The sequence below is a fragment of the Squalius cephalus genome (assembly GCF_949319135.1).
Source record: "Squalius cephalus genome assembly, chromosome: 17".
Classification (NCBI taxonomy): domain Eukaryota; kingdom Metazoa; phylum Chordata; class Actinopteri; order Cypriniformes; family Leuciscidae; genus Squalius; species Squalius cephalus.
In genome coordinates, this window is record NC_137138.1 from 24358552 (window position 1) to 24379919 (window position 21368).

General features: G+C 39.0%; 1 protein-coding gene across 1 annotated transcript in view; it reads left to right on the top strand.

Annotated features, from left to right (window-relative positions):
- The first annotated feature begins 1999 nt into the window (after positions 1 to 1999).
- ubtd2 (ubiquitin domain containing 2) overlaps positions 2000 to 21368 on the top strand; it is a 31231-nt gene continuing 11862 nt past the window's right edge. Inside the window, exons 1-2 of the mRNA XM_079898353.1 lie at positions 2000 to 2316; positions 20718 to 20954. Coding sequence (XP_079754479.1) covers positions 2235 to 2316; positions 20718 to 20954 — 319 coding nt within the window. The 5' untranslated portion in view covers positions 2000 to 2234. The remainder of the gene's footprint in view (positions 2317 to 20717; positions 20955 to 21368) is intronic.

Genomic DNA, 21368 nt, shown 5'->3' on the forward strand with positions numbered 1-21368 from the left:
TCCAATCATGGCCAACACAGTTGTCAATTTTAAACTTATGGAAAAATGTATTCATTATTCACATATTTGGTACGCCCATTTGGGATAATAATAATATCCGTTCGGGAGGTACACCATTTTTCTCTAGAGACTGGATGCAGAAGGGCATTTACACATTGAAAGATATTGCTGGTCCTAAACGCATGTTAAGCTTTCAATAACTGTGTGAGCGACGTGGAACAGAACCCCCTTCTCTGTTATATTTGCGACTAAGGTCGGCCATGAAGGCCTATGGGGTGCCCTGGGGGGAAACACTTCTCACACTCCCGATCATTGCTTGGTTTGAGTTGTCCTCTTCTAGTCACTTCACTTCATGGATGTATGGGAAAGCCTTTGAGGCTATGCAGCACACATGGGAAAGAGATGGATGTCACGCACTGGGGAAGAGTATGGCAGAACATTTTGAATCCTAATCACCAACTGATTCATTATATGTTCTGTTACAGAACTTATTGGACCCCACTCAAAAGACATCGTATTCCTCCTTTAGTCCCTTTTATGATAAATGTCCTGACCAACAACTTGGATCATTTTTCCATATGATGTGGGAATGTGAAAAGGTTAAAATGTTTTGGATTGAGGTATGTGCTATCTTATCGAAAATCATTGAATATCCGATACCTGTGTATTATTACTGAATGATTCTCAGTCTGATTTCTCTAAACTGCAAAAAATTGTCTGGCTGGCCGGTTTAACATCTGCAAAAAAACTGATAGCTCAACACTGGCTCCAACCACACACCCTGGATATATTCAAGTGGTTGATTCAACTTCGGGACATTGTAATGTTAGAAATATCCAGGGGCTCAGGTGAACTTTCAACATTAAAAATCTGGACTATAGCTGCTGAGAAGGTCTCCAAACAAGTTTATTGTGCAAAGCAATGATCAGGACTCAGATTGAATATCCTAACACTTTATCCCACTTCTAGTTTTTTTTTTTTTTTTTTTTTATGTTTTAAATGTTTTATCATTCCTGTGGCTGTATCCATTATGTAGGCTATCCATTGTAAAGAGACCACGGGGTGGGGTGGGGTGGGAGGCAGGGATTGGTAGGTGGGTAGTTGATTTCATTCGTGTTTTCATGTCCTCATTCTGGCATGTTTATTGTCAAAAAATGAAAATATATTAAATAAATAAACAATAAAGTCAAAATCGCGAGAACAGAAAAATCTGAATCGCAATTGTGACTTTATAACTTGCAATTCTGACTTTATAACACACAATTGCGACTTTAATCACGCAATTCTGACTTTATATCTCGCAATTCTGAGAAATAGAATTCTTAAATAGAAATAGAAAAAAATCTTCAGAATTACGAGATGTAAACTTGCAATTGTGAGATAAAAAGTCATCTTTTAAAATGTGTTATTCTGTGGCGTTTTACCCCACAGACTAGGTTTGAAAAAAAAAGTGTCATTCTGAAAATATTTATATTTAACATACTCCCTAACTACAGGCCTTACTATTCTTATACAATATAGAACTGTAATGTTCTGCATAAAAGCATGATTTAAAAATTATTTTTTAAAACACTATAACACTATTTTTCTTACTGCTGAAAATTAGATCACTTAACGTGAAATCCGTCGCTAGCGAAAACTTCTACATCACTCTTGACAACGTCCATTACAACAACAAAAACGTATCTTAACCATCTAGTAGTTAATATGGGAAAACAGTATGGGGGCCTTTTCCCCCCACTCTACCCTATCTTTTTCCTCCCTCAATTGTTTTAATTGAAAAACGCATTTTAAAAAGTGCTTTGATTTTACATGTCATATTTAATTGGTAATTTAAAGACCGTTAAAAGCTGCGAAATGGATTAAACCCCTTATAAAATGTGAAAAACTTTACATAAGAAATAAATAAATTCTGTCTAACGTGTCCAACAACATCCAAGACCTCCAGTTCAGGTAAGACTCGTGAATGCACTAGAGATGATCACGTTGGCCGCGTCCCAAAACCTAGTGAGCGGCCTAGGTAGACAGCATTTTGGAACCTCATAATATGCGCGTCTCGATTGGTTTTGTGAGAAGGCAGCACACTAGGTTTTGAGTCACAGCCGCGTGTGCATATACACCCACCCCGCCTCTCTCCAGCTGATGCCCGCGCCCTGTCAATCTCTATCCCAGCACAGAGAGAGAGAGGACGGGGGGAAACCGAACCAGAGCGGGTCCGCGGGGGGAAGAGGCGCATGAAAACATCCATGGGTGGCTGTGTGGGCAGTCATCATGATTCTTCAGGCAGTTTAAACGAAAACTCGGACGGAACCGGAGGTAAGAAATGAGGCATACCCAGGAAATGAGAGTAAATTTGTGCTTTTTTGGGTCTGCGTTGCTTCCCTTGTCTCCTTCTCGGCTTGTTAATGCTTTGAAACATCGTGCTGGGTTTTGCGTCGCTTTGTAAGGCTCGATCGCTCCTCTCGGACACGCGCCTGGCTGTAGGGACAATTAAGATTGTGATTTTTGTGATTATGCAAATATTTTCTTAATTCTCCCCCACCGCGCTTTGTCTTTGTGCATTGAGTCGTTTTTGCATATAACACCTTCCTACTAGCTGGTTAGCTTTAGCTGTGTGTTATATATAAAGAGAGTGTTAGCTTCATAGCTAGTGTGGATGTGTTTCTGTTCTTTTTAGTAAAATGTGGGTCATGGTTTTGCCTTGGAATGCATAAATTCTTTATTCTCTTATGGTTATTCTCCATCCTTATCTTTATCTTGTTTAATGCAAACCATTTGGTTTCAAACATTGTTTATTCCAGTAATCTCACACTCAGGAGTGCTGTTGTACTGAATATCTGCATGGCTGTGATTTGGCCATTAAGGACAAGGCCGTGCTGATATTCAGACCAACAGCACGATGGAGAGTGTGATATTGCTTTTATACAACTTGTATAACTTTCATTTAAAAAATTGGCTAGTTAAATTGTTTATTTTCTTCTCCAACAAAAATACTTTAATATAAGTTTCAAAAATAATTTCAAAAGGAACAATTTTTGTTAAACAATTTTTGTGACTCAACTTCTGAAACGTGAATGGAGCGGAGCAACTAAGGGTACGTTCACACTTCGAGGCCTATTGATCAAATCCGATTTATCGCCCCAATATATTTAATATATATAATATATATAATATAATATATCCTGGATATAATATATCCTGACTGACCCGCATGCAAAATAATAATAAAAAGATGTCGCGCAGCACGCTGTCATACGGAAGTAAACGCCGATAACATTAAAGTAAGCAATTACACATTTATTTATAATATGATCTGCCGTGGAAGCCAGCGAATTTATGCGTAGGCAATATAAAATAAAAAAAAATGACACGAAAAAGAGAGCAGAGTTTTTAAACATTTATGATACGAGCCTTCATGGTTTGCTTGTATATAGAGCTGTCACTGTAATACTTGTAAGTTCTGTCACATCACTGTCCTTCCACTGACTACCTTTACCAACTGTCTTGATAACTTCGGGAATGTAAAATCTTTGAAGGGACGAATGGTGCTCTAGAGTTACTTTAAAAGTCACATGAATTCCGATATGACCGTTCAGACTGAGTTTGCATTGCAACACATCCGACCTGTCTCGGATTTAGGACCACATGTGGAAGTGGCACAAATCGGAATTGAAAAGATCAGTTTCCATGTGGTTTGTGCTGTTCACACTGTCATCTGTCGCATATGAACAAAATAATTCTGATTTTGTTGTTAACCAGCCAAACCTTGATCACTTCAGACAAAATTAATGATCACCCAGTGCCAAATGACTCACTGATATTTATGGTCTGTTTTGCTGGAAGAGAAAGTCTACAATAGCACTGTAGTACAATAGCATATAGTATGCTAAATTGCCTCAGATATAACATGCATGGATTAAAAGCCACAAAACAGAATTTTATTTCATCACAACAATCGAAGTCTTCTGTGTTCGTTAATAGTTGAGACACTCGTGATTTCCTGCTTGTGTCACAATCAAACTCGTGTTTTTGTTCGGAGAAGTGCTGATATCACACTTTGTGCCAAATCACAATATGGATGATATATAAAACAATATATAAGATGTCAGCAATTACTGCTTTTCTCTTCCAGGCTCTCATATAGTGAACAAAAATAGCTTCTAGACAAAGCCTATGGGACTAAATTACTCATCATGTGGCATTATTGTAATGAGAGCGGCACCCTTAGATGAAACCCTGAACAGTTCCTGAAATTGACAGTTACCTGCGGGCTTAATGGCTGCTAATTTTCCACAGCTCACGGCGCTTGATTTGGATGTCAATAATTTAACAGCTCCTTGGGGATGGAGGTAGTTGTGCCACAAGGAATTGCTAATGGTTCAAAGAAGTAATAGCAAAGTTTGGGTTGAATATGAAGTTTACTTTAGCCACGTACACACTGCAGCTAAATTCGGTTGTAAATTAGTGTAGTGAAGTGCTATGTCCTGTTCTGTACATACACAGTTCAGTAATTTACAGGAGTGACAACCGTATTCTACAACCGAATTAATTCCCGAAAAATGCAGGTAGTGACAACTGCATTTACAAAAATTCTACGCAGAGTGTATGTACGGACACGAAACGAAAAATAATACTTAATAGTAGGCTTTTTAATTAAGTTTTATTGAATCTGAATAATTAAAAAAAAAAAAAAGCCAATAAAGCCAATAAAATAAAATAACCACACTGTAATTTAAGTAATAGAGTTGTCAAAATGTGCCAAGTTGGTACTGATATTTAAAAATGTGACGATACCAGCATTTCCCAGCCTTGTTGAACGGATTCTTAAACACCTCTGATTGGCCATTGTGTTGACGCATTCAACATATATGTCTGTGATTGGCTACAATGACATCTTTGACGCTCTTCACCGAGCGCTTGGATGCACACGGAAGAGTTTGAAAGCAGGCGTCTATCAACGGATCCCTAATATATCCGCAGATCGACGGATTCGCTGATAGATGCGGACGCCGCTTTCAAACGCTCCTGTGTCGTGTGCATCTCGTCATAGGAGCTATGTTGCCCATTACAGTTCAGTACAGTTTTGTTTTATATCTCAGTGTTAAAAATGTAAACTCAAAGCGAACCATTTTCTTTTATGGTCCGGATCAAAACCAAAACCAAACTACAAGTGTGAACACAACGCACCCTAATACTAAGGGTTAAAGGTTGTATCAGTGATTTCAGGCCCCAATTTTTTTTTTATCACATTCATCTAATCTTTCCTAACGATCCGCGAGCTGCCCGCCCCATAAGCATGCCGTCAAAAAAACGCGTCTCTGTAGGCAGCCTAGGCTCTGAGATCTGCACACAAAAACAATTGGTTTCACCAACCACTCAAAACCAAAACAAATAGTGTTCCAACCAATCACCGACAGGGGGAGGGTGTTGTGAGGTTTTGAGCCCCTGTCGGTGATTGGTTGGAACACTATTTGCTTTTGAGTGGTTGGTGAAACCAATTGTTTTTGTGTATCAGCTAGCGGATCGTTAGGAAAGATTAGATGAATGTGATGGGTTTTTTTGGGGCCTGAAATCACTGATACAACCTTTAAGGGTTTGTTCCAAAAGCCACCTCTGTTTTTAACAGAAAGTTATTAAGCATTCATACATTATCACTCAGATATTTTTGTCATCGTAACACTGTGTCAGCAGTCTGTTCGCTGCTCATGCCGGGTGTTTTCGGAGCTGTTTGTGAGGTGAAACTTGAGTGCCTTGTCTGTCTTGCATTATGCAGTGTTCGAGTTCTCCAAGCAGGCACAGGAGTCCTCATGCCAGGCCACGCTTCACCTGGACCATTGGGTCGTCATGGAGATGAATGTGGAACGTGGAGTAGGCCTGACATCTTGGCCTGCTTCCTTTAATGATAATGTCTAGGTTTCTCCTTTATACCCTTAAAGGAATGTTCATTCATTTTATAAAATATGTAAATGGAGGATGTAAGGATGAAAAAAATCGTTCGTCTCTGACATATAAATTTTGTTGGCATGAATATGCCCCGGGCCTTTGTTTTTAATTACAGTGAAATATGAATTCAGAAACGCGAGCTATTGGCTTACAGATGTTCTCTGTGAAGTGACCCATACCTGCCTATGTTAATAACCCAGACAGCTTGCCATTAGTTTCCCAGAATTCCTTTCATGTTAGAAGATGTTTTATTGTTGGCCAGCAAACAGAGAATTCAAGACAGCTGGAAGTTATTCAGAGGCATTTGCAAGGGCATTTCAGGCAGTGCAGAAGATGTGAACTCTATGGCTGAAAGTGTTGAAACATTGATGTTTTCCATAGTTAAAGAGATATTTCACACAAAATAAAAAAATATTTACTTGCACTTATGTCTTTTCAAACGGAACTCTGCGGAACACAAAAGGTTTTGAAGAAGGTTGGGAACCAGACAGGATTTAAGCCCTTTGACTTCCACTGAATGGACAAAAAAACTACAACTACACCGAGACATTTCAGAAAATATCTACTTTAACTGTTTCCTCACCAGCATTTAAAAAAGTTGCCAGCCACCGACAGCATTTTTGATCATTTTCACAAAACTTTCATGGCCCCCAGAATATATTGTTGTATGAATAACGGATCAGTAAATATATCATCAACAACAACAAAGAACATTTTATTCTAGCTTTATTCCTGCGTTCTTTTGTATCAACACTTGTTTAATAAAAAAGCAACATTTTGAACATTTCTGAACAAGTTTTGACTATGTCTGGATGGGATTCAGAGCAATGATCAAAATATCGATCAGTAGAACGAGTCCATCAACACCCTCAAAGTTTGCACAGTCCTATAGCTCGTCCTGGGTGGACATTTCATTCGGTAACGTTAGGTAGTTTTGAATTATATGCTGTTTAATGTTTAATGATCGTGTTATTTTACATGTGCTGCATAAACAGTGCTTCTTTTTCGCCTGTGTTTTGATCTGGAGATTCAGTACTCTTTCAGATGATGCATAATAGCGCCCCCTACTGTATAACAGTAAAAACTATAGATTGCAGGAAATTTCGTCAATGGTGGCCGCAGGGAAGCATTGGCTGCGTTCGAAATTGCATACTCTCTTGAGTAGGTACTTATTTTGAATAAGTAATTACTTCATGGACATTACAAAGTACTTTCTATATAGAATGAATGTAGGCCATATCACCCTGTAACCCCAAACTGGTTTCCCACTGAAGAGCCTGTTCAGTCATGTCACATGATGATGGCATGCAGTATGTTTTGAGTTTGCCGTTCTGTGTACTTTGCAAGACGTGATGCAACAACTAAAGACATTCGTCCGATGTACATAAAAGTGGCGCGAATGGAATTCATCTCCGCCAACTCCCCCAATAAAAATGTTATATAGCATTTTTTTCTAAATCATTTACATTGAAACCAAAAATAAATCATTTTCAATGCTACAAGGAAATTTAGGAGTCACAGCATTTATGAGAAATAAATATTTGTTAAATATTACAGTTAACTGTGTTGTTAAATTTATATTTGCAAGGATTAACTTTAAGTGAGCATTAGCAAAGTTAATCTAATTGTAAAATCTCTAATATTGGCCAACAACGGGTATACATTGTATTGTTAAGAATCGAATGAGGAAATGCAGTCTCTCCTTGAATTTGCCCTTGAGAGGACAGTTCTCATTCTGAGAAGAGGTGGAACCCGAGATGAAGATGGGTATTCATCTCCGGAGACTCGCAGAGATCCGAGACGCCTCTCCAGGACCGATCAGAGGTTGTGCGATTCGACCCATCTGTCATGTGATCCTGACATATGTAGGCTACTTGAACGTGGCCTTTGAAAGGAGAACCATCCTTCCGCCACTTTCTTTCCACTGCCATCATTTTATCTTCCGCCGTACATGATGCATCTTGAGAGAAACCAAATGACGGATGATTTTCTCTACGAGACACAAAGCTTCTGCCAGTCGCCATTGAATTATTGACACCCTGCATGGAGTCCTGCCCGAGTCTCGACAAGGCCGTTCTCCTCGGTCGATGTTGTAGACTTAATTGCGTCTGGCTTTTCTTTTGTCTCACCCTTTCTCCCCTCGTTCCCTCTCTCTGCACATTTGTGTATCAGCGGCTCTCACTCCCTCCCGTGTGGAGGCCTGGCAGTGCCGATAGTTCCCAGATGTCAGCACGCCCTCGCACAAATGCTTCTCAGAGAGTCCTGTGGCCGACCGGCCTGATGGGAAGTACATACAGTATTAAATACCATACGGATGAAGTCTGTTTCTCTGTGTTTTTATGGGGGGGGGGGTGTGTGTGGTGGCTACGGTTTCTCTAATGGGCTTTTGATGCCGACTTTGAGTTGGGGGAGGAACGAAGGAAAGGATTAAAAAGAAGAACGAGGATGAAACGAAAGATTTCGGCAGTCGAATAAGAGGAAAATCGTGTTGCGCTTGCACCCAAGGATGCTTTTTACACGCACACACATGCCATCACGAAATGTTCTCCTTTTGGAGCTTAATCCAGATGGTCCTCGTTTGGGTTTCTTGTGAAAATGAAATCCACAATCCACAATCCTGCAGAAAAACTAGAAACAGGCCTGTCCAAATACCTCTTAGGTGTTTTAAACTCTTGTAAATGAGTCTTGTTAGGTTTTGTTATTTTCACTGTATTTTAAGTGAGACCACTATGGTCTACATCAGGTGACCACCTGCAGTCTTATTGCAGTTCTCCACAAGTTTACTTTTCTTGTAAAGGAATTATGGGGAAATAATTCCGAAGCCATTCATGACCTGCAGCCTGGTGTTGGCCTACTTAAACTGTGCAGTATGCACTTAGGGATTGTACTGTAGTATTGGTGTACTACCAACACCAGTCTCGTAGAATTGCGTCCTGATTTCACAGACCCTTTTTGTCGCTACGGTGTGTATAAATGTTAGCATCAAACTTAAATTGCCTTATGTCACTGCCATGTTTAGTTTAATTTGTGTGTTCAAGTGATTTTGGCAATTTTACTCTAAAGTAAAGATTACCCACTCTTTGACACATTTACAAAGTAAATTTGGGATGCATATTTGAATCACCCACAATATACAGGCATGAAAACTCCTCACCTTTCGGCGAAATTCGCTGTTTTAAAACCAAAATGGGTCACCTACGTGATTTGTGCAGATCCGATGAGAAAATATTTGGGGGTGGGGGGTCGTGAGAAAATCTTTTCAATGAAAATCTCAAATGAAGATCGTGGAACTCCAGCTTACTTGTATGTGTTTTCAGATCATCTGCGCTTCTTCAGAAGTGTAGAGAGCGCACGCGCGTATGGTTGCCAGATACTATTGAAAAGACCGGGTAGAAAACGTGCTCTTTTAACAGAAAAGCTCTGACTGGGGTTTAAATTATTGTAATCTGACAACCGTAAACATGAACTGTTAGCACAGTTTTTTAGCAGCAATATTATGGCTACGTCTGCCATTTGCGCAGCCTCGCCTCATGTAAACAAAGGAGATAGCGGCGCACAATCTGACGTCATACAAAGGAGATAACAGCGCGCACTCCGACTTCACAAGCCAAAATCTCTGTTTTTGTGAAAAATTCCTCATATCATAAATATCAGCTTTATCGGTCATCAGTGTTTAAAAAAATCACAGGTCGACCATTAACCGAAACCGTTTCGGAGGGCAGGAATCACTGACCAAAAAACGGTGACATTTAATTAAATCTCTGATTGCACATTTTGACTGTGTCAGTGTCTATTTCGTGTGCACAACATGAATAAGCTACAACAGAATGAACATCAGAAGGTATGTTGAAAGAAACAGTACATACAGTAAATGCATAACAGTAAATACATTTGATTAGTTCATTAATTATTAAATTAATTATTAAATTAATTATTAATGTCGGTGCATCACTAATAATACCCACACTACACCTTTTTTATGCTACACATACTACACATTTTGCATTTACTATCAGGGTTTGAAATTAACAACCGCCAACCCGCCAAATGCGGGTAAAAATGAAATGCGGCGGGCAACGCTGTCGAATCACTATACAATTTTGCAGGTTACTCATTGTTTTGCTGGGGAAGTTTGTGAAAGTCAAATCTGCACAGATTAAGCACAAATACTCAACTCATGAGTCATCATATTATATTAAATACAGCGTATTGCGCAGAATCTGCGCATATCTGGCTTACTTGAACACACGTCACTACGCAACAAATAACGGCGCGCTTGTTCATTTGCATTCAAGCAATAGCGAAGATTAAAAAGCATTTGGTTAACAGAAAAGACATTATTTTCCAACATCCTAATTTTTTTTAATGCTCTTTGTACTGTATTGATTTGTCCACCTAAAACACATTTTTGGTGAAAAGAATGAGGATGAAAGAGGAAGGGATCTCCGGAGGAGATGGCTGGATGACATGATTTTGTTTGAATAAGAAATGAATGTATGAAAATTATATATAGCCTATAGTGTGGATCAAAACCTTTCATCAAAGTTATACATGAATTTTGAACAATACCCTTTCTATATATATATAAAGCTGTGACATAGTTAATCTGTTTTTTTTTTTGGGCTAGTAGAAGTTCTGAATGGCCGGTAACTTAAGAATTTAGTAGCCAAATGGCCGGTGAGTGAAAAACTTAATTTCAAACCCTGTTTACTATGTACTGTACAAAAATTAAGAGAAGATATTCCAAACATAACCATGGGCTTTTGTCACCTCATCCAACCCACTTTATCTAAATAAAGACTCTGCCGCTAGTGCATCATTATAAACAGGAAATAGAACTGTGATGTTATAGATTTTCTGTCTCAGCATGGAGAAATGTGCACCCTGAGGGAAGTCCACACGCTCTACAGCCCTCCAAGAGACAATGACTGTCCCCCCCCCCCACCCCCCGAGGAATAGAGAATCACTGTTGCGGCTCTTAGTGTATTTACACTGCGATTTGTTTGTACTGAGTCTAGTATATTGCTGCCGGAGTCATTGTCTGGCTGAAAGCTTGATCACGGAGAGCGTCCGTAACAATCATGTATTGTGGACAGTCTCATTTGCTTGCTGTCACAACTCTCTTAAAATTCTTTCACTGTATTCATTTTCACTTCATTTATTCCTTTTATTTTTTCATTTATTCCTATTTTTTATATTTATTCTATTACTTTCTTCTTCATTTGAACAAGATTCCATGCTGATGCTCCTGATGCGAACGCTGCTTCCAAAAGACACATCGCAGTGTTGTGCTGTCTTGATGCTTTGTCCAGATTCCAGGGCAGCATTTCATGTCTCCTCCACAGATAAGCGAATCCCACAATGCACTGCATATACTTGTTTCATTCAATACTAACATTATCAGTAAAAACTATTTTATCCAGTATTCTTGCATTGTTTTTTTAAATGAATTTTACAGCATCTCATTGTTAGCTTAGCCACATGCTAACATCAAACTCAACTGAACACTGCTGTTCTCCTATCTAGCATTCATGTCTAGAGTTGTTTCCTACATAGAACGTTTCAAATCAGGCTTTATGTAATTTTTTGACTGTACTAAAGCATAAAAACACCATATATTTGCAGATATTTAGGAAACATGCTAAGTTCACCGACTTGTTTCTCTGAAAAACAAAGCTACAGCCAGTTATTCTACTTTGAAATGTGCGTTCTGTGTCAGAATTTTTGTTTTGGTCTCTGTGGTCCCGCCCACTGCCAATTTACCCAATAATATTTCGCCAGTTGGCGGAAAACACAGCGTATTGCAGCCATGGAACCAGCAAACAAACTAGATCAGTGATCGCAGATTCTACCCGACCTAAAAAGCCTTGGCATCCATTTCAAAAATCTCTATGAATGGGAGCATATTAAAAAGCAGATATAATAGCTGATCAGCTTACAGTGTAAGGCTTGTCGCCTTCCATTATCAATTGCGCTCGTTCCTTTTGCGTGTCCTCAATCTGGCATCCCGCGTGAGGGTCGAGTCTGAGCAGGAGGGACTGCAGTACATACTTCAACCGCTAGCTGTCAATATTACAGCCTGCACCTTTAAGACACCATGTCAAGTCAAGTCAAGTCATCTTCATTTATATAGCGCTTTTAACAACGTAGATTGTTTCAAAGCAGCTTCACAGAAATAAGCGTATAATTTAAGGTAACAGAGATTGTTTTGGCTTTATAGCAGAGTTAAGTTTTTATCCATCTAAAGTTAGTTTTGATTGATTTGCTTCCGTCGCAACGATCATTTGTTATTAAATTAGGGGCCGCTAAGACGACACCATTCCCTCTACACAGACTTTAAACGCGAACCTGTGAGAAACGCTGATGGCGTTCACATGCGCATTTAGAGTGGGTTCTATAGTTATGTGCGTTTGAAAATACGCAGGTTTGGAATTCCCTACAAGCCAAGCCTAAACAAAGTACTTGTCTTTCCTTATAAATTTTGATAAAGAATTTTATTTTATTTTGTTGCTTTGGGGTAGGAACGCGAAACGAATTTCCCGACAACGCCTTATCTGTAGAGTGGTAGAGGGATCCTCCATAGGGAGAGACTAGTTGGCACTTCAGCACTGCGTTGTCATCAGGTCCAGGCGAAGGTCCTTCGTCAGATCTGGATACGGCCCGGATCCGGCAGGCTGCAGGAAAACCTCGGGATAAACACAGACACTAAAATTAGCGTAGATGCCATTCTTCTCATGATGTAACGAGTACATCAGGATTTATGGGAAGTGTTCCCGGTTCCGGCTGACCTAATCTATGCAGCCTAACATTAAATTATAGAAGTCTATAATGTATTATGTGAATGCTAGGTCAAAGAGATGTGTCTTTAATCTGGCTTTGAACTGACAGAGTGTGTCTGCTTCCCGGACAATGGTAGGAAGACTGTTCCAGAGTTTTGGTGCTAAATAGGAGAAGGATCTACCGCCAGCAGTCGATTTTGATATTCTAGGTATTATCAACTGGCCGGAATTTTGAGATCGCAATAGACGTGAAGGACTATAATGCGTTAAGAGCTCGCTCAAGTACTGCGGAGCTAAACCATTTAGTGCTTTGTAAGTAATCAGCAATATTTTAAAATGTATGCGATGTTTAATAGGGAGCCAATGCAGTTTTGACAGAACCGGGCTAATATGGTCATACTTCCTGGTTCTGGTAAGAACTCGAGCTGCTGCATTTTGAACCAGCTGTAGTTTGTTTATTAAACGTGCAGGGCAACCACCCAGTAGAGCATTGCAATAATCTAGCCTTGAGGTCATGAACGCATGAACTAATTGTTCCGCATTTGTCAATGAGAGCATATGGCGTAATTTAGATATATTTTTAAGATGGAAAAATGCAGTTTTACAAATACTAGACACGTGAATTTCAAATGAAAGATTGGTATCAAAGAGCACACCCAGGTTCCTAACCGACGACGAAGACTTAACAGAGCAGCCATCAAGTGTTAGACAGTATTCTAGGTTATTACGTGAGGAAGTTTTTTGTCCAATAATTAGAAACTCTGTTTTTTCAGAATTTAGAAGTAGGAAATTACGAGTCATCCAATTTTTTATATCTGCTATGCATTCCGTTAATTTTATGAATTGATAAGTTTCGTTAGGTTTTGAAGAAATATACAGCTGAGTATCGTCAGCATAACAGTGAAAGCTAATTCCATGTTTCCTAATGATATCTCCTAATGGTAGCATGTACAGAGTGAACAGCAGCGGTCCTAGTACTGAGCCTTGTGGTACGCCATACTGAACTTGTGATCGATGAGACATCTCATCATTTACTGCTACAAACTGATAACGGTCAGATAAGTATGATTTAAACCATGCTAGTGCATTTCCCGTAATGCCAACATAATGTTCTAATCTATTTAAAAGAACGTTGTGGTCAATGGTGTCAAACGCAGCACTAAGATCGAGTAACACTAATAGCGAGATACAACCACGATCGGATGATAAGAGCAAATCATTTGTGACTCTAACGAGAGCTGTCTCGGTACTATGGTACGGTCTAAATCCTGACTGGAAATCCTCGCAGATATCATTTCTTTCAAGAAAGGAACACAGTTGTGAGGATACTGCCTTTTCTAATATCTTTGACAGAAAAGGTAGATTCGAGATCGGCCTGTAATTGACTAATTCTGTAGGATCAAGTTGCGTTTTTTTAACAAGCGGTTTAATCATAGCCAGCTTAAAGTTTTTTGGTACGTATCCTAGAGACAAAGATGAATTAATGATATTAAGAAGAGGATCTAGGACCTCTGGAAGCATCTCTTTCAGTAGCTTAGTTGGTATAGGGTCTAACATACATGTTGTCGATTTAGATGATTTAATGAGTTTAGTAAATTCTTCCTCTCCTATAGCAACGAATGAATCAAATTTTTCCTCAGGGAGGCTACAATGCACTGCCTGATGCGATACTGTAGTAGACGGTTGCATAGTTATAATTTTGTCCCTGATATTATCAATCTTATAAGTGAAGAAGTTCATAAAATCATTACTGCTGTGTTGCTTGGAAACTTCTGGGCTTGAAGCTTTATTTTTCGTTAGTTTAGCCACCGTTTCAAATAAATACCTAGGATTATGTTTATTTTCTTCTAATAGGGTTGAAAAATAAGCAGATCTAGCCGCTTTTAAAGCCTCTCTGTAAGTAATTGAGCTCTCCTTCCATGAAATGCGAAATACCTCTAGTTTTGTTTTCTTCCAGTTGCGCTCCATTTTTCTGGCTGCTCTCTTAAGGGCCTGAGTGTGCTCGTTGTACCACGGCGTTGGACTATTTTCTTTAATCTTCTTTAAGCGCCACGGAGCAACTGTGTCTAAAGTGCTGGAAAAGAGAGAGTTAAAAGTTTCTGTTGCAATATCGAGTTCTTCTAAGCTATCTGGGATGCTGAGATGATGAAACTGATCAGGAAGATTATTATTAAAGCAATCTTTAGTAGCAGAAGTGATAGATCTAACATATTTGAAACACGGAGTCGGCTTTGCAGCCTTGGCTAAGTGCAAATTACACGAGACTAGATAATGATCTGAGATGTCATCGCTCTGCTGCAGAATTTCAATGGCATCAACATCTATTCCATGTGATAATATTAGATCTAGAGTATGATTACGACGATGAGTAGGTCCTGACACGTGTTGTCTAACTCCAATTGAATTTACAATGTCTTTAAATGCCAATCCCAATGCATCTTTTTCATTATCGATGTGTATATTAAAATCACCAACAATTAGTACTTTATCTGCAGTCAATATTAATTCTGATAGAAAGTCCGCAAATTCTTTGATAAAGTCTGTATGGTGCCCTGGTGGCCTGTATACAGTACCCAGCACAAATCTCAAACGTGATTTATCGTTTACACTATATATTTTTACATTAAGCACCAATGCTTCAAAAGAATTATATTTGAAACTTGATTTCTTAGTGGTTTTGAAACTATTACTATAAATTACAGCAACACCACCCCCTTTGCGTTTCAGACGAGGTTCATGTTTATAACAGTAATCTTGCGGGGTTGATTCATTTAAAGTAATGTAATCGTTTGGTTTTAGCCAGGTTTCTGTCAAACACAGCACATCTAGGTTATTATCTGAAATCATATCATTAACAATGAGTGCTTTTGAAGTAAGCGATCGAATATTCAGCAACCCAAGCTTTAGCATTTGCTCATCTGTATTATAGCTGTTTTTTATTTGTTGAACATCAATTAAATTTTTAAACTTAGATGGGTAAAAACGTTTTTTGGATTTCCAAATTCGGGGAACAGACACAGTCTCTATATGATGATAGCTAGGTGAAAGAGGCTCTATGTGATGGGATTTATCTGACCTTGGTGACGCGAGGCCGCTAGCAGAAGGTCGGTTAAGCCAGTCTGTCTGCTTCCTGACCTGAGCCCCAGATTGTCATGTTTGAGCTCTAAGACTATGAGCCATATTACTAGAGAGAAGAGCAGCACCATCCCAGGAGGGATGAATACCATCTCTTTTCAACAGGTCAGGTTTGCCCCAAAAACTTTTCCAATTGTCTATGAATTCTATATTATGTTGCGGACACCACCGAGACAGCCAACCGTTAAGCGAACACAATCTACTAACTATCTCATCACTCCTGCGAACAGGAAGGGGGCCAGAGCAAATTACAGTCCTTGACATCGTACTTGCAAGTTCACACACCTCTTTAATATTAATTTTGGTGATCTCCGACTGGCGGAGTCGAACATCATTAGTGCCGACATGAATAATGATCTTAGAGAATTTACGATTAGCATTAGCCAGCACTTTTAAATTTGCTTTGATGTCAGGCGCTCTGGCTCCCGGCAAACATGTGACTATGGTGGTTGGTGTCTCTATTTTCACGTTCCGTGTAATAGAATCGCCAATAACTAGGGCACAATCATTCTCAGTGGGTGTTTCACTGAGCGGGGCAAATCGATTTGTTATGGTAATCGGAACAGAAGAGTGGTTTTTAGATCCGCGACTAGAGCGATCCCTCACTGTCACCCATTTGCCCGGCTGCTCAGGCACTACTTCAGCCGGAACCAACTCATGTAAAGTGTTCACGCTAGGCGCATCCAAAATAGTATCTGAAGCTCTAGCACTCTTACTATCCTCAATTAAAGTTTGGATGCGTGTTTCTAATTCTGAAATCTTCTCTGTCAACCTAACTGTCTCCTTACATTTATCACATATAAATCCTATATTGTCGACAGAGAAAGCTATGCTAAACATGTGACATGAAGTGCAGGTGACAATAACAGGACAAGACATTACTCACCGTGTTTGTTGACTGATTCTTACTCACCTGAGCTTTTATGAACTCAAAGGCGCGGACGCGCGAGAGAAAAATAAATAAATAAAAATAGCTGAGCGCACGGGTGGCGCGTTAACAGGCTAGCGAATTACTAGCGTTTTGTGCTAGTAGTACTAATAACAGAAGCTAGCGATGTCAGTTTAATCTGAGATGTTGGGTAAAATGTAGTAGTATAAACAACTAGAAATGGTAGTAAATGATGGTTCAAAACAAAGAAATACAAGGCTAAGACGGAGCTTACAGCACCGAAGCTAACAAACACACTCACAGCAGGCAGCGAGGCAGACAGGAGCAATCGATCAGCGATCTCACTGTCAGAAAGCTGATGTTGTCTATACACAAAGGCAGCCCACAAGTTATTGACCAGAGCTACTGCATTATCCTTTTATATAAATGGATTCACCTGTACTCTTTTTAATCCATTCTTTACATGTGTCACTAACAGAAATCGTGGGTCAGTCACCATGATTACTTTAAGTGCTCCTATTATGCTTTTTTGGATATTACCTTTCATGTTGTGTGTAATATATAGGTTCGTTCACGCCATGTCGTATATACCGTAACTATACTGTAATTAGCGAGACTGAATTCTTTATCGAGCCCTTTCAGGACCTATTCAGGATCCAAAACAAAAGTCACAGTCGTCTCCTCACAGCGGAGAGGAAATTGCCTATGATTGCAAAATGGTCTGCACTCTGCAGTAACCACAAGTTTCTTTTTTTTTTATCCATTCACAAAGTTGCATGTGTTGCTGGCTCTTTGACAACAGGAAGAGGTCATCAGAGAGCTGCTTTGTCACCAAGGACTAGCCTCGCGTCACAAAACACACAAACAGGAAGTTAATTCGCAGAATGTAGGAAATCAATCTCTCCCCCCTCTTGCGTTAGTAAGGTGCTGTATCAGACGACAAGGATTGATTCTGGGTTGTTGAAATATTGTTTCTCTGGTGTTTCTGGGTCATAAAAAGTGCTATACTGGTTTATTGGCTGTGCCTGAATTATTCATGTCCAGCTGCTGTTTTATTCTCTGTCTGGAGTTTTATGCTTGTGTTTTTGTGTCTCATCACTGAAAATCTTAGTGTTGTTGGGTAGCATTATCACAGTCTTTGGTTGTTCTGCAACCTGCGTTCCTGACCAAAACCAAAAAGGTTTTATAATGGCAGCCAGATGTTTTACCCAGCAAATCTCCTTTTCTCAAAGACGTCTCGGGCCCTCTGATGTAACTGCTTGGATTTCAGCCCTTGGTAATTCTGCCAGTGTTATTGACTGGGAGTCTGTGTGTCTGTAGTCTGTGTGCTGGTTTATAGAGAGTGCAATACATCTCAAGGTTTTGCTTTCAACAAATGCCATTACTGCGGTAGGCTATATCTATTCTCAAAGGAACAGACAGAATGTTACAACATGTGCCACTAACATCCACTTCCTTTTCATATGGGGTGTTTTTAGGGTTTATTTATATGGATGGCTTGGAGCCTCCGTTTTAGGCTTTGTAAACTCAAACATTTAGGATTCTGTGAGGTTTTGAATATTGTTTTAGCAAATTCTGCTGTAAATATGTCAGCAAGGCAACAGAAGAACTTTCAATTGCAAACATTAGTTGAATTTTATAGCTATAATTACAAATTAAAAACATTAAATGTAATTTATTATTATACATAAATATATAAGTGACTTGTTTAAAAATATGTTGCTATAAAATGTATGTTTTTGCAGAAAAAAATGACCCAAAAATGATTAGATTATAAATCTGCTTGTGACCTCAATAATTCAGGACATGCAAGACAAATACAAGATGATCTGTTACCAAATTGTTACCAAAAAGTCATATCTAAACTGTGGGATATAGCATGTTTTCCACAGCACCACCTGGAAACCTTATGAACCCTCAACCCTTTTCCTGGATTTCCCAAAATATCTCCTGTCTTCTCTTTTTTTTCTTATGCCAACGGTAGACTCAGTAAGTTCAGAGCCCGTCTACGGAGAGCCTTGGCACTTCCTATTAGCCCCATTGTATCGATCTTGGTTGCAGTTCCATTAGAGTTCCACTGGGGGTGATCGCGGGCGAGTGCAGACTGAATGGGAGTCTATGGGGCTAGACGGCTAAATGTGTCTCTTTCACCTGATTGCCTTTGAGAAATCTCAGATTTTATTGTAGGTTTTGCAAGTTCAACATGGGTTATAGGTCGAAAGTTGAATGAACGAGTACATATTTCTTTTCGATTTCTTACAGGTTGAGTTGTTGTTGCCCATAACACGCTAGCATTCTGCTAATGACGTCAGCATTCTGACGTCATTGATATTTTAAAAGACTTTTTAAACCAAATAAGTGACTCTAAAAAATCTAACACCCAGCTATGTGTAATTTCTTTGCATCTCCTTTCGAATACAACATTCAAATTACTAGACAAAAAATTATATCCTGAGAAAAGTGGATTTTGAGGGTTTTTCGCCATAGACCTCCATTCATTCTGCACTCGCCTGCGAGCGCCCCCGCATGGACAGAGACGTGTTACTGCAGCCAGTCCAGAAACCGGAAGTAAGCAGAGAGTGCCAATTCTCTTCCTATTAGACATTCTCTGGTAAGTTTCTGTTTTTGTTTGTTAGCCTTTTATTCGTAACTGAACTCTATGCTGACACCTTTTGGCCTGGATGCATAGTTTGTTTACCAACTGCTTTTGTATCAAATCAAAGCTGTTCGTTTTTTCCTTTTCATCCATGGTATTCTTGGTCATGCTTCATATTCATATAAAGAACATTCTTGGATTCAATCTCAACAGCTTTTCACGCATTGTTGGTGGTTTGTAGTGGTAGTTAAAGCTCTCTCTTTGCAGTGACTGGTGTTGGCAAAGGCATTTTGCATTGCGGTGGCTGTGACCGTCATGTGTTTGAGTTTGGCATTTGATGTTGTGCCTGTAGCAGACATTCCTTGTTTGGACATTTTTATTTGTCCAGTTTTATTTCTCTTGGACTGGTATATCAGAATGTGTGCGATTCATCTCACTGGACTGTGTAATTGTTTTAGGCTCCGCTGTGTCTGTAGAGTGTATATTGTGTTATATGGTTTGCTTATTTTGTTTAGATATATTTTTATGTTTATGCTGTGTAAGACACCTTGAGTTCTGTATAATATAATATAATATAATATAATATAATATAATATAATATAATATAATATAATATAATATAATATAATATAATATACATTCATTGTCCTAAATGTAAATTTTTTAATTTTATGTGATACATTTTTATTTTTTATTTTATTTTTTACAACCATACCGCTTGTCCTGTGTAGATGGATCACAGGGTTATAATTTATATTCTATTATATTATTAATTACTATAATCTAATAATATCCATCCATTCTCCAAAACGCTTGTCCTAAATGTACATTATTTTATTTATTTTATTTCTATTTTCTTCAACCTTACTGCTTGTCCTATGTAGATCACAGGGTTGTAATTTATATTATGTTATGTGAATCAAAGTATGTCACTTTAATTAAATTTCTAAAGTGCCATTTGTTCTTTTGTGTAAAACTTTGTAAAAAATTACACCTGCACCTTCATGTGTTATAAGCCATGTGTTATTAATATAGTGCAAAATGATATGCAGTGCTAGTGTATTTTTGCTTTTAATATGGAACAATGATCAAGAATCATATTTAGCTTAATCCACCATTCAAAGGTCCAATCTGGAACTGATGTTACGGCAGGCTTCTCCCACAACTGTTAATCCTCCTTCTATTTTCAGTTTTGTGAACAGAAACATTGAGATCAAGTCATGCTGTTTCAGTAAACGTATTCAGTTTCTGCCTTATGCTATCAGCTCATCAAGGATAAATATGTATATCTTGGAAAGTTTAGGCTCTGAAATCTGATTGAGCCATGGACAAAGTCATTGTCATATGTTTTGACCTGTTCGTCTCTGTTTTGCAGTTGCACTGGGCCGAAACCAGCCCCTGAAGAGAGAGAAGCCCAAATGGAAGAGCGACTACCCAATGACCGATGGCCAGCTGCGCAGTAAGCGTGATGAATTCTGGGACACGGCACCGGCTTTTGAAGGTCGCAAGGAAATCTGGGATGCACTTAAGGCGGCTGCCCAGGCCTTCGAGAGCAATGACCACGAACTTGCTCAAGCCATCATTGATGGCGCCAGCATAACGTTACCACACGGTGAGAGGCACATGTCACAGACCAGCGCGCCTTGATTCTAACCAGACACTCGTGTTGACAAAAAGATTTGTTCGGTTTGGTAAATACCATGGTTTTCCTTTGTTTAGATGGTTTTATTGAAATCTATTGAAAATATTATTTTCTCTTTCTATTCTTCATCTGTCAGTTCTGTCAGTGGAATAGTTCACCCAAAAATGAATTTCGCAATGGGGGAAGCATTATGAATGGCAAGCACTTTACATGATGCAGTACAATTTAAGTCTGGCTTATATTTCCAAATATTTTTTGGGGCTACATAAGGCAAGAGTTGGGAGGGTTACTTTAAAAATGTATTCCGTTACAGTTACAAATTACTTCATAAAAAAAAGTATTCAGTAATGTAATCCAAGCACCACAATGTGAAAGTAATGTAAT